At 43.2% G+C, this 13,147-nt stretch overlaps 1 protein-coding gene and 1 long non-coding RNA gene across 5 annotated transcripts in view; one reads left to right on the forward strand and one right to left on the reverse strand.

Moving 5' to 3' along the window:
• The window catches only part of LOC143664747 (NUT family member 2D-like), a 5,856-nt gene extending 850 nt beyond the window's left edge, over positions 1-5,006 (reverse strand). Inside the window, exons 1-3 of the mRNA XM_077138148.1 lie at positions 4,828-5,006; positions 1,903-2,620; positions 1,071-1,199 (exon numbers count right to left, since the gene is read on the reverse strand). Of these exons, the coding sequence (XP_076994263.1) occupies positions 1,071-1,199; positions 1,903-2,591 (818 nt within the window). The 5' untranslated portion in view covers positions 2,592-2,620; positions 4,828-5,006. The remainder of the gene's footprint in view (positions 1-1,070; positions 1,200-1,902; positions 2,621-4,827) is intronic.
• LOC143664219 (uncharacterized) overlaps positions 1-13,147 on the forward strand; it is an 80,375-nt gene that overhangs the window by 17,100 nt on the left and 50,128 nt on the right. For 2 of the 4 annotated variants that reach the window (XR_013166375.1, XR_013166376.1), the window contains 4 exons: positions 4,581-4,670; positions 4,883-4,965; positions 6,649-6,809; positions 8,038-8,185. This is a non-coding gene — a long non-coding RNA (uncharacterized LOC143664219). The remainder of the gene's footprint in view (positions 1-4,580; positions 4,671-4,882; positions 4,966-6,648; positions 6,810-8,037; positions 8,186-13,147) is intronic. The other 2 variants (XR_013166377.1, XR_013166378.1) reach the window with 2 other exon arrangements.

The raw sequence follows: 13,147 nt of genomic DNA on the forward strand, positions 1-13,147 counted from the left end.
CACAACACACCAAAATTTAAGAAGGATGTGAAGAAAATGGACCTTCCATGGTATGGTAGATGCTCAAGGATGTACACATAGCTTTGATTATTTTCACTACACCTTCCTCAGCTAGGACCCAATGGGACAAAACAATGTTTGTATAGGATATTGAATTAAAACAGGCCAGTGGACCTTACCCCAAACACTGCTTTGACACCCTAGATGTGAAGAGCTGTCATTCAAAAGCTGGGTCTGGGATGTAATTATGGTACATAAATCAGGGATCAGTGCCTAGATCTAGGAATCCTAGCCTGGAATGTAGAGATTTGGACAAGTAAGCCAAGTAATGATATGTGAAGATCTGGGAACTGGGCAGATTCAAACATTATGGGTTTAATTTCCACGTAAAATGTACATGTTTCCTATTGGAAGGATGGAAATTATTGGTAATGGATGGTGTTAATGAGGTGGTTTTAATGTGTTTGCCATGGCTTTGTGTTTTAGCCAAGGGATTAACATGGAGACATGGAGGTAAGGGCTGAAGGACCCTTGCACAGGATGCCGGAGTCCCTGGCTTCCCCTAACCAAACTCTTCCAAGTTTGCCTCCTCTGGGATATTGGGAAATGATTTCTGGCCACTATTTCTGAAGAGATGGTGACCTCTAAGTTCTATGAACCTAGCATCTGTGTCCCTATCCATGGAGATAGTTACAGATCTAGCTGGTAGAGCATGTCACCTACTGAATAGTTCCTACAACTTGGAATTTAATCGAGTTAGAATCTGCAGGAATTATACCCAAACTTATCCTTAGATCTTCAGTATCATGGTATCTGCAGATGACTATCCGAGAAGGTTTGAGCATGCTAGGAAATGGAGATGAGGACAGTGCCTGCAGTAAAGATGAATGGGGAAGCTACTGCAAGGAAGAGTTGTACCTTCAATATCCCAGGAATCCTCAGTTAACACCCCATCCCATGAACATCCGATCGAATGACCACCAACATTGCCTGACAACAACCTGCCTCATCATTTTCCATTGCACCCCACTACCCAACCCTTGCAAAATAATGAGGATCCTTTGACTTACTTTCCTGCCATCTCGTAGTAAATCATCCTGTCAAAGTTGCTCGTGTGTTGCCATTCCTGCACGGCTCTATGCAGTCCCTCCTCCAGGGGCATATTGGGCTTCCGACGGGCCAGGGATCGAAGCACTGGGCTAAAATCCTCCATGTCATTAATATTCTTCCTGAACCTCCTCCTTTCCCTGCCCAGACCCTGCACACATCGCCTTCCCCCTCACCTGTGCTCTGCCCTCTGTCCCTTCATGTCCTCCTTCCGATGTTTACTCTAGGATTTTCAGTACTTCTACCTCACATTCCCCTTATCAGAGATTGTATACAAATACCAATATGAGGGTTCTGTTTGGGAAAACCACGCTCAAGGAAGACATTTACTTGAGACTCTGATTTGCCTCTGAGCCTTCACTTTCTTTTGTATGGAATGACCCCTGAGGGTACATTAAAAGCTTTTCCTGGGTACCCATTTGCAGAGTTCCAAAGGATGAGCAATTGAAGAAACTTCAGAGATGATTCTGAGATGGAGGTCCTGTAGAAAAGGATTTGGGAAGTGCAGACCCAGACCCTCATGTGTTAGGATCTGGATTACATATCCAGAACCAAAGGTAAATCAGAGCCCATGTCATTGAGAAAGTCCTTAGCTGACCCAAGATTTAGACAATTAGGTGAAACTTGGATCCCTGTGTAAGGTATTTAGAATATATCTGCTCTCAATAGGTCCATTTTCCCTCATGACCTTCCTTCAATTATTCCCTAATACCCTAATCTTATTGTCCATTCCCTAAGCCTCTTTATCAGAATACTCCGAGATAATCAATCTGTCCCTGAGTGGAAGACACTCACATTAGAAAGCAGGAAAAAGCTTCAGTATCAGGACTAAGGCAGAAGTGCATCCGGGCCAGGGACTTGTAGCGCTGCCACCGTCGGAAGTTCTCGTAAACACTGTTCGGGTTCTGGGAGTCATCCTGTGAGGGCTTCATGTGGGTGGACACAGGGCCTCCCTCCCTGGAGGACCCCTGTGGCATAGATGAAGCATTTCCTGGAGGAAAAATGGGGGTCAGCTGGGAAACTGGTGGTGGAGCTTGAGGGGGAATGCCGGGCCACCAACCGCCCACAGCAGCCTGGGTGCCCCCCACAGCAGTGTCAGGTCTAATGGTCTGCACTGTAGAAGCTGTCAAGATCATGGGAGGGGGAAGCTGACCACCCCCGGCAAGGATCCCTGAGGCAGTCGAAATGTGGGGGTTCTGAGGAAGGAGAAAGGTCTGAGTTTGTGGAGCTGCAGTTGATCCCCCTTGGTTCCAGACTTGGAAAATGGCCCTGTCAGCTCCAGGCCCACTGGTGACAGGGCCCCCATTTCCTGTCACCAGTAGTGTCCCGGGGAAAGCAGGCTGCACTAGAAAGGTGCCAGGAGGGAAAGATGGATTCAGGATGGGCAGTGGGTGCTGCACCCCGGGAAGTGGGTGTGGTGGGGCAGGAGGGGGCAGGGAAATGGGCTGTGCAGTGAAAGGATACAGGGAGACTCCAGGCTTCATGGTCACGTCTGGCCAGTGCACTGAAGATTCTGTAGAAACAAGGAAATGTTTGAATGGGTTAGTAAAAAAAAGACTAAAATGTTGATGCTGTCAGTGATTCCCCTTTACTCCTTGAGGTATCAGAGGCGTGAACTTCATTAGGTGAGCAGGCATGTGGACAGGGAAACTGCAGTGTTAGCAAATGTCCCCTAGTGATTCCAGGTTCCAGAAATCCAGATGACAGTGTTTCCATTGGAGAACTAGCTCCCAGTTCAGGAGTCCCAGACCTCTGACTGCCAAGAAGAATGGAGCTCTTACTTCACTGGATCACAGCACCTAACTGAGGAGATCACCACCACATACCTGGGTAACTTCAAAGGCCGATGCAGAACAAAGACCCAATTTGGCATGTGCTATCTGGAAAAAGGTCCCTCAGCACACTCAAGAGCAGATGAGGGAGGTTGTATAGGATAAATTCTAGGCAGCCATGGGAGCTTCAAATAATGTAGATTCCCAAAGAGCAGTTTTCCATATTCTCCTCAATCTTCCTTTGTCTGATTGTCATTATTAATCATCTTTCATGCCTTTCTTCCTCTCAACAACAAAAGAAGTCTTCCTAGGGAAAACTTTCTGAAGTCCATGCCCTTTACACCTCCTTCCCAGACATATGCCTGTTACTCCTCGGCTCCCACCAAACCCAGGTTACACAGGGCCAAGGCCAGCTCCCTGAACTCAACCCATCAGGAATTTCTGTTTCAGGACAGGGGATTTTGATTTCCCCAGGAATCAATCATGTAACAACCAACAATTGCTGGAGAGGGTCAGTCAGAACCTATAAAAGATGATTAGTAAGCGTATAAGGAGAGAATTCCAGAGGTTTAAACTTTCCAATTCAAGATTGATAAGGAGTTATGCACACTAAGTTGTCATTCTACTTAGAGCCCTTAACAACAGAAGTAAGGACCCCAGACTGTACAACACAATGAACTTTGTAAACTTTGGACTATAGTTAATTGTATAATAATATTGTTTCATACATTGCAACAAGCCTGCCACACTACTGCAAAATGTTATGATAGGGAAAACTGAGTGTGTAAGGATGGTCTATGGGAAACCTGTATTTTCTGCATGATCAGTACCATTTGGGGGCATCACCAGGCATGAGTCAGGTACCATTTGGGGGCTTTGAAGTCTGGAAAACGTTCCTGTGCACAGGATCCTCACTCAGACTGTACTCAAAGAGAGCCAGAACAAGAGAACAATGACTCACAAAGCTGTTCTAGGGTTGTTGATAATAATAATAATAGACAAAACATTACTTAATTCCTTGTTACTCTTATTTCACTTGTGGAAAATAAGTCATTTTTTCATAGAATGTTCAGTTGAAGAGCCAACAACACCCAATTTCCAACCCATGACCATGAAGTACTCATGGAATATAACCAACATCTTCATCTCAGCTGTAAAATGAAGGCCTGTGGGTTCCTCATGAGGTTATGAACCAGCTGATGTGGTTCTGAAGATCTCAGATTCCATAATGAGAACAATTCAGAAAAATTTATGGATCCCCAACTTCTTCTATTATTAGGTGAAGCTATCCAATGGACCTGAACTTTTTGAATGAAAGAAAACATGTACCTGGAGTGAGAGAGAAGATGTCTCTGGTCTGGCAAGAGCTTAGAGACTCTGGGTTGGGACAATTAGAGTAACTTCCAGGCTAGCTCACCATGAGAATCTTTCACTGCAGATGTAGACACAGATAACCTCCTGAACACTTTTCATTTTACACCATTGTTTCTGACTACCCTGCGAGATCTTATTTACTCCATTTCTTATCCTTAAAATAAAATCATTGAGGAATTTCCAGGTGCCCAAAGAAATAACACAGGTTCTAGGCAAGCCTCTGTGCCAATACACAACATAATTCCACCGCTCTTTATTATACTTTTCATGTGTCTTTTCTTCATTCTAGAGAGATTAAATCTGCCTGCCCCCATCCTTTCTATATAGGCGGTGTAGTTCTCACATCCAGATCTACCTCCAAGGAGATCTACCCTCAACTGCACTTCTCAGGTTTCCAACCTGCTCCCCACTCTACAGGTGAGATGTCCTTGACTGAATAAGTGCCTTCTCCTTCCTCTAGTTAGTTCAATGTTTGTCCAAGAAGATGCGTCAATTTGAAATTTCCCTAGAGTTGAGGAATGGCTCTTGAAGTTGAAAAGTACTCTTATAACACGCCTCCATCCTACATTCTTACCTCCTTCTGAAATCCCTCCTGTGTGCTTGAACACAGACCACTGTTTCAATTTCAGGATCCAATTCCTGATTCACAGAGTCAATTCCAGGACTCAGAGAGTGACCTGCTTCCAGCAGATTCTCAGGAATCCAAGGAAAGGTTGGAAAATTTGAATCTAAACAGGGCTAGAATGTAGGACTCAAGACATTCTACAATGGGGGAGGGGAGAGGGCAGGTGGGCTTGAAGTGGGGGAGGGGAGACTGACTGAAGGTCTCCTACAGGTGGACAAAATGTGGGTGTTCCCTTCAAAGAATAATTTGGTTTCACAATTGGCATGTACCTCGTTAGAGCATTTTGTGGATTTTTTTCCTCAGATACACAGCACAAGATTTATCCCAAGTCATTTATGTAAACCTAGTTTGGTGCCTGTCAACAGACTCTGCTCTGCAGTTGTAGTGGTAGGTTTGCCACTTTGGGCACAGTATCATTTTCTGAATCAAATTTAGAACGTAGAATGTGAGAAATGTATTGCATGTGTATTTATGAAGACAAGGTAACAACTTTGGAATTCAGGATTTTCTGAAGAGATTCAGCATGTTCGACTGCTATCTGCATGTCATCCTCGTTTCTCATAAATAAAAGCAAATACAATAGAACATCATTTAAACTAACTTTTTGACTTGTATTTCTGATGATTAAAATGTGTTGTTCTGTATTTCCATTATCATATTTTTGCTGCAATTACCGTGTTTGCACTGGTAGCTTGGTTAAGACCATTGTTTTCTTAGATTAGTAAAAGGAATAGGTCTACAATTCCTTTGAATTTTGAATTGTGCCTAAGAAGAAGGTTGACAGAATTTACAAAATAACCCACATCATTCCCAGTTAAATTTAAAACTCAGTAAACAAATAATATTTTAGCCTAAGTATTTTCCAAATATATTGCATGCGATACAGGTAGTCTAAGAAAGTATCTGTGGTTTTTAAAGGACGGAGTAAGAACTGTATAAACGCAGTCCAGGCGAGCATACACAGTCCTTCCCGTCTGAGGACACTGCCTTAGGGCTGGTCTCTTCTAACAATATTTCACTGAGTTGTTATATTATTATTAATAAGAAGTTTTACTCCTTAATTGCATGGAATTGCGCTGCAGTTTCATAATTATAAAAAACGCTATTGGTCTCTTCCTACACGTGCATTCACAAAGGGAGAGATGCTAGGCAGGATTTTGGAGAAAGGCATCTCCTGCTCTGGACAGGCCTGGCAGCCCCTTCCTGAAGATCCATTTCTTGCATATCCGGTAGGCCCCGCCCCTGCGCCCTGCGCATGCGCACAGCCTGGGGCCACCAGTGTTCTAGGCACGTGGTCTCCCGCCCTCAAACCGCCCCTTGAGTCGGTTGGGAACCGGTCCCTGCAGAGAGGCGCATGCGCACAGCGCTGCAGAGAGGCGCATGCGCAGAGCACTGCAGAGAGGCGCATGCGCACACACGAGGGCGCGTCCCGGACCTCGGGGTGGGGCGCGAGGTGCGTCCTCTGACCGCGGTCCCGCCGCTCCTACGAGCTTTTATGCCGCTTGTGTAAGACAGAGAATGGCTGCTGAGCCCCGAGGCTGTCTAATGTGGCCCTGAGCTCGCTGTCGCATGTGCTCTTGGGTCCTGTGTCCTCCGTGTCCGTCGGGAGCTGCTCCCCAAGGCCGTGTCCTGCCCTCAGGCTCCCGCCGTGCGCCGCCCCGTGGGCCCGAGGAGCGCGGGGACCGGACCCGCGGCGCTGACGGGGTTTGGGGGGTCCGGGGTTCAAGTGCGCTGGGAAATGGGGCAAAGCACGGGCCCTGTGCCCGGCAGGTTCGTTCCTGCTGATGCCAGTGATGTGAGACCCTCCGCATTTGAAAACCGCTGTTCTGCCGAGGAAAGGGGTGGCTGACACCATTGCAACCTGCGTGACATTCTAAGGCATGAAGATCCAACGCATCATGCGGGAACTGGCTATGGAGTGAGGGTAAATGGTGTGTATGTATATATTTAATTGTTTTAAATGATGTATATATTTAAATTATTTGTAGATGCGGCTACAGCTATTAAATTTATTGCATGTCTGTGTGTCCATTTAATCTCTGCGTTCACTTGCAGAGGTTGAGGCTGAGTTTTGCTGTGCTCTGCCCTGTGTGGAATCGGGGCTCTGGCGTGGTCTGATCGGGGTATTCTTGAGCTGTGGAGGTTCTGGGGGGGATGTGTCTGGAGTGTGAGAGACACGTGTGTTCTTCCTTGGGGTAAGGGTTCAGTGTCCGTATCTGAGGAAGTTTTGTGCTTGATTGCGGGTGGAGGAGAGGTGGCTGTTTGTTGTCCTGGACATGGGGTATTCTGTGTGTGTTATCTGCAGACCCCTTGGGTATGTAAAAATTCAGACTACGACCTATATTGTGCATGTTTTTGTGATTGTGTTCCTATGAATTCATAGTTTGGGGGTCGTATGTGTATTTAGTGGGTTGGTGGAAATGTGATATATGTATTCAAAGGGGTGGATTGGTGTGTTGGTGTGGATATTTGGGAATAAGAAGTCATGAGTATGTTGTCTGAGTGTAGCTGGGGCTCAGTGTTTTTGGAAAGTGTGAGATGCAATGTATTTATATAAAAAATCAGGGTTATTTCTTTGTATTCAAGGCTTTGGGAACATTTCATTTCTTTACATGTTGTGTATGTTTTCCCCATGACATTTGGAGATTTTTGCATGTTTTGCGTGTTTATCCCAGGGCAGCCGGCTCTTACCTAGACAGGAGCTCAGGTAGTTCAAGTCCTTTCCCAGGCAAGAATGTAGGGGCCAGCTGTAGCACACCTGGTGGGCAAGGATACATTCCACCTAAGATCCTGGTCAGAAAACCTTCAGAGCCACAAATACCCAATATTCACCATCTGCTTCCTAAGAAGTTCCCTAGTGCTGTGTTTTACCCAAGGATTAGTAACAAAGAGGTCACATGTGTTACCAGTTCTTAGCCAAGCTACTTACATGGACACCAGTGGTTTCTTCTAGGTTTCATTGAGGTGACATTGGAGGAATTGGACAGGCTCTGCCCCTGAGTTAGGCTGGAGGATGATATGATTGAGATCTGGTGACACTGGGGAGATCCATCTAAGAGGAGATATGTTTCAGATTTTCTTGAACACCTTGGACATGGACTTGGTTCATGTATTTTTTAGCACTGGGAACCTCATCTCACCTTCATATGTTTCAAATAGGGTTCCTGGACCTTCTCTATTTTCTCTTTTCCAAATGAAGCTGGACCACACTGCAGGATGCCAAGTGATGTTGGCCCCCGTCTGACCTCACACCTGCCTCCTTTCTCCCTGGGACCCATAGAAGGATTCCTGGCCCTGGCTCCTAATGGTGAGTCTCCTTATGGCCTTTTCTCCATCAGGATGAATCCTCCTGCCAACAAAAGACATAGGCATCCCTTTCATAAATGTCCTGTAAATGCTTCCATTTGGTACGGAAACATTCTTGTGCCCCTCACCCCACACTAACCAATCATATCCTAACTCAAAATTAATAGCAGTGCACTGTACCAATTATACTGTGCGTTTTGGCAGAATGGTGTCATGCCTACTTTTATACTTTAAGTCATCAGATAAGTAAAAGTACATAGAAAGTATAGAGTAGATTTTCTTGTTCTTTGGTTTGTTTCTTCTTTTCATATTGTTTTTAAATGATCGGACATCAATCCTAAGTTTGGGAGAGAAGAACAGTTTTTGTATCTTTTTTTTATGTTTCAATTTTATTGATTCCGTGAAAGTGCCCATATTTCAGGTTTTTCATGGATGAAATATGAAACAGAAGAGAATCATTTTTCAGCGATGCACTTCACAATAATTAGTTGAGAACACATTACAGAGTTTGGTATGAGTTACAATTCCACAATTTTAGGTTTTTGCTTCTAGTTGCTCAAAGATCCCAGAGACTAAAGGAAATATCAGTATAATGATAGCACTCATTCTCATTTGTTAAACCCTACCTTCTCTGTATAACTCCACCATCACCTTTGATTTTTCTCCCATTCTATGGAGTATTGAGGCTATGCGCATTGTAATTTTTCACATTGGAAGGGGCTGTCGATAACATGGAATAGTGGGATGGAACTAGTGGATGTTCTGGAGAGGCTGGTCTCACTGCATGTCACGACTTATCTGATACAGAGAACTATCTGGGGGTTGTAGGTTTCTGGAAAGTTACCTTAGTTCGTGGAACCTTTGGAAAATCTTATATAACACCTGAGGTGTTCTTTAGGATTGGCAGAAATGGTTTTAGTTGGGGTTTGGCGAGCTATTATAGGCAGCAGTATCTAACTGAAGTTTGTGTAAGAGTGACCTCCAGAGTAGCCTCTTGACTCTATTTGAATTCACTGATACCTTATTTGTTATACATTTTTCCCCTTTTTGGTAGGATGGCATTATTGATACCATGGTTTCAAGGCCAGGCTCATCCCTGGAAGGCATCTACCATGCCACCAGGGAAACTTCCACCCCTGGATGTCATGTCCCACATGGGGGTAGGGCAATGATTTCACTTGCAGAGTTAGGCTTAGAGAGAGGTCCTCTGGAAGTAATTCCTGGATACACCAATAGGTAGACTAAGCTAATCTGCTACATGCATAAGCTTCACCAGAGCAAGCCTCAAGATCAAGGGTTTATCCTGCTGATTTGGGCATCCCTAATGTTTGACACAGTATCAGGTGTTTCCCTGGTGGACAGTTTAATAGTTCCATATTTTTTCTCCATCCCTCAAGGGATTTTATCAATACTTCTTGAGTATGTGCTTAATTTACTCTGGGATATATTCAGGCGTTGCATTAAGCTATACAGGATTAAAGGCCCTCACTCCTTTGTAAGCTCACTGTGTTTGAATTGTTTAAATGATCTATCCAGATAGATTGAGTTATATTATGTGCTACAGATAGTTTAGGTTCTGGGCAAGATAAATCTTTCATCCTTTGGTCTCAAAGAGTAGGTGAGGTTCTAAAATATAGTCAGTGTCTTCTGTAGCCCTGTATTCTGTATTGGCTTACAGCTGACATGATCACCATCATTCTTATCTCCAAATTATAGGTTATACATATATAAAACCGCCTCGTGAAATCCAGAAATGACAATTACCACTCCAGACTTCATGTGAGTGCTATAAGAGTTTACTATCTAAGGCTCTGTTTTTTCATAACTATTTTCTAAATGAAACCATACAATATTTGCTCTTTAGTTTCTGGCTTTTTTTGCCACACCAGTGTCCCACAGGTTGATACACAATATTGCATGCCTCACAACTTTGTTCCTTTTTGAAGCAGCACAATATTTGATCATATGTACACACCATTGTTTACCACTCTACTTCCTCAGTCAGTTTATCTTTCAGCCAGCTCCATTCTTTGGGCATCATGTATAATGTCCAAAGCCAGCAATCCATCAGCACTCTCAATTTTAGATGAATTCATTGTGTGCCAAAAGAAGATAACTAATAAACACACTCTCACCAAATAGAAAATCTAAACTTCCCCGTAACTCTTGTCCCTCTCCCCATTCTTTCCTCTGCAGTTGCTGTTACTGTTTATGTGTTCCTGTTAGACATAGCCCATGGCATGCAATAGCAATTTCGCCCTGTGCCATGAACTTATCATGCTTTGTACAAGGTTCAAGCCTTTGCGATAGTTCTTGCAAGAAGTTATTTGTATTTGTAATGTTAATCAGTGGGACACATAGGTCTATACAACCCTTTTCAATTATGTTCACCTTCAGTATGGTTATATTACTTATAGACCCTCTAGAAAAGCACCTTCACTTCTATCTATTCCTTTACATTTCTGTTCAACCTCATTAGCTTACCGTTCGCCCATCTCTACTTTCCCTGTTTCTCTAGGTCCTTTGTATTCTGTATCACCATCCTCTGATTTTCCATTTACCTTGGTCATAAAAGTGTAATCATACAGTATCTATTATTTTGTGTCTGGCTTATTTCACTCAGAATTATGTCCTCATGGCTCATCTATCTTAACATGTGCTTCGGGCCATCATGTGGTCTTACTGCTGCCAAATACCCCATTGTATATGTGTACCACATTTTGTTAATCCACTCATCTGTTCATAGGTGCATGGTTTGTTTCCATCTTTTGGCAATTGTGAATACTGCTGTTATGAACATTGGCGTGGAAATGTCTGTTTGTGTCACTGCTTTCCTCTCTGCTTTGTGTATAATGTGTAGTGCTATTACTGGGTCATTGGGCCACTTGATAATTTAGTTTCCCAAGGAACCACCAAACTGCCTTTCATAGCAGCTGTACCACTCTACATTCCCAGCAGCAGTACATAAATATCCCATTTTCTCCCCATCCTCTCCACTATTTGTAATTTACTGTTTGTTTAATAGTAGCCATTCCTATAGGTATGAGGTGGTATCTCATTGTAGTCTTCATCTGCATTTCCCTTATAGATAATGCGAATAAGCATTTCATCATGTGCTTTTGAGCCATCTGTATTTGCTCTTCATAAAAGTGCCTGTTCATATCTTTAGTCCATTTTATAATTGGGTTTTTTGTTCTTTTGCTGTTGAGTTGTATGGTTTCTTTATATATATAGGATATCAAACCGTCCCAATGTGTGATTTTCAAATATTTCCTCTGATTGAATTGGCTCCTTCTTCACCTTTTTGATAAAGCCTGTTTTTATTCTGTAGTATAACATATGTACAAAGCAAAGAAATAAGAAAGAAAACAATGGTTTTCAAAGTATTCTTCAGCTAGTAGTTACAGGACAGGTCCTAGAGTTTGTCATGGGCTACATAGGATCCTCTCATATTTTTCCTTCCAGAATACAGGAAGCTAGAGGGCTTAAATATTTTTTATCATCACAATTGACTTTTATTCCTTCTTTTTTGTGAAAAATAACTTATGTACGAAAGAGCTATAAATTTCAAAACACATCACCACAACTTGTTGTAGAACATATTTCAGAGTTTGACATGGGTGACAATTCCACAATTTTAGGTTTTTACTTCCAACTACTCTAAAATACTGAAGATTAAAAGAGAGATCACTTTAATGACTCAACATTCATATTCATTGGTTAAATCTTATCTTCTCTGTATAACTCCACCATCACCTTTGATCTTTCCATCCCTCTCTTTAGGGTGTTTGGACTGTGGCCACTTTCAATTTTTCATATTGGAAGGGTCTGTCACTAGTATGGGTTAAAGAGATGGGACTATCTGATGTTCTGGAGAGTCTGGGCTAGGTTTCCGAACTTATCTGGACCAGAGGTCTTTCTGGAGGTTGTAGGTTTCTGGAAAGTTACTCTAGTGCATGGAATCCTTGTGGAATCTTCTATATTGCCCTATGTGGATTGGCTGGAATGGTCCTGGTTGGGGCTTGGCAGGTTATGATAAGTAGCAAGTTGACAAAGCCTTTTGAGGCACAAAAGCATTTGATTTTGAGGAGTTCCCATTTATCTATTTTTTCATTTGTTGCTAGTGCTTTCAGTGTAAAGTGTAGGAAGATACCTTCAATTACTAGATCTTGAAGATGTTCCCCTACGTTTTCTTGTAGAAGCTTCATGGTCCTAGATTTTATACTTACGTGTTTGACCCACTTAGAGTTAATTTCTACATAGGGTGTAAGGTGAGGGTCCTCTTTTGTTCTTTTGGCTATCGATATCCAGTTTTTCCATGCCCCCTTATTGAAATGCCTATTTTGTCCCAGTGCAGTGGATTTGGGGGTCTTGTTGAAGGTCAGTTGACTATAGATTTTGTAGTTCATATTTGTGCTCTCCATTTGATTCCATTCGTCAATTACTTCTTTGTGCAATACCGTTATGTTTTGACCACTATGGCTTTATAGTAAGTTTAAAAATGATGAAGTGTTAATCCTCCCAGTATGTTATTCTTTTTTTAAGGATGAGTTTAGCTATTTGGGGATTCTTTCCAGATGAATTTGGTAACTAGCTTTTCCATGTCTTCAAAATAGGTCATTGGGGGCTAGGGGGCCAAGATGGTGGCTTAGTAATGTGCGTGCGTTTTAGTTCATCCTCCAGAGCAACTACTAAATAACCACAAAAAGTACAGAACAGCTCCTGGAGCCACGACAGTGACTAGACACACAGCGTACCCCAGTCTGGACCAGCTGGACTGGCTGCGAGTCTCCGGAACAGTGAGTTCCCCAAGCTGTGCGCAGTTCCCCAAGCTGTGCCGGCTGGCCCCTGGCTCCCCTCCCCCACAGGCGGCTTCCCAGAGGGAAAGGAAAGAAACTCTAACAGTAGCAGAGACTGAGTCCAACCAAACACCAATAGTGGCATTAATAAACAAATTCTGACT

This window comes from Tamandua tetradactyla, chromosome 20, assembly GCF_023851605.1.
Source record: "Tamandua tetradactyla isolate mTamTet1 chromosome 20, mTamTet1.pri, whole genome shotgun sequence".
In the NCBI taxonomy this organism is placed as follows: Eukaryota; Metazoa; Chordata; class Mammalia; order Pilosa; family Myrmecophagidae; genus Tamandua; species Tamandua tetradactyla.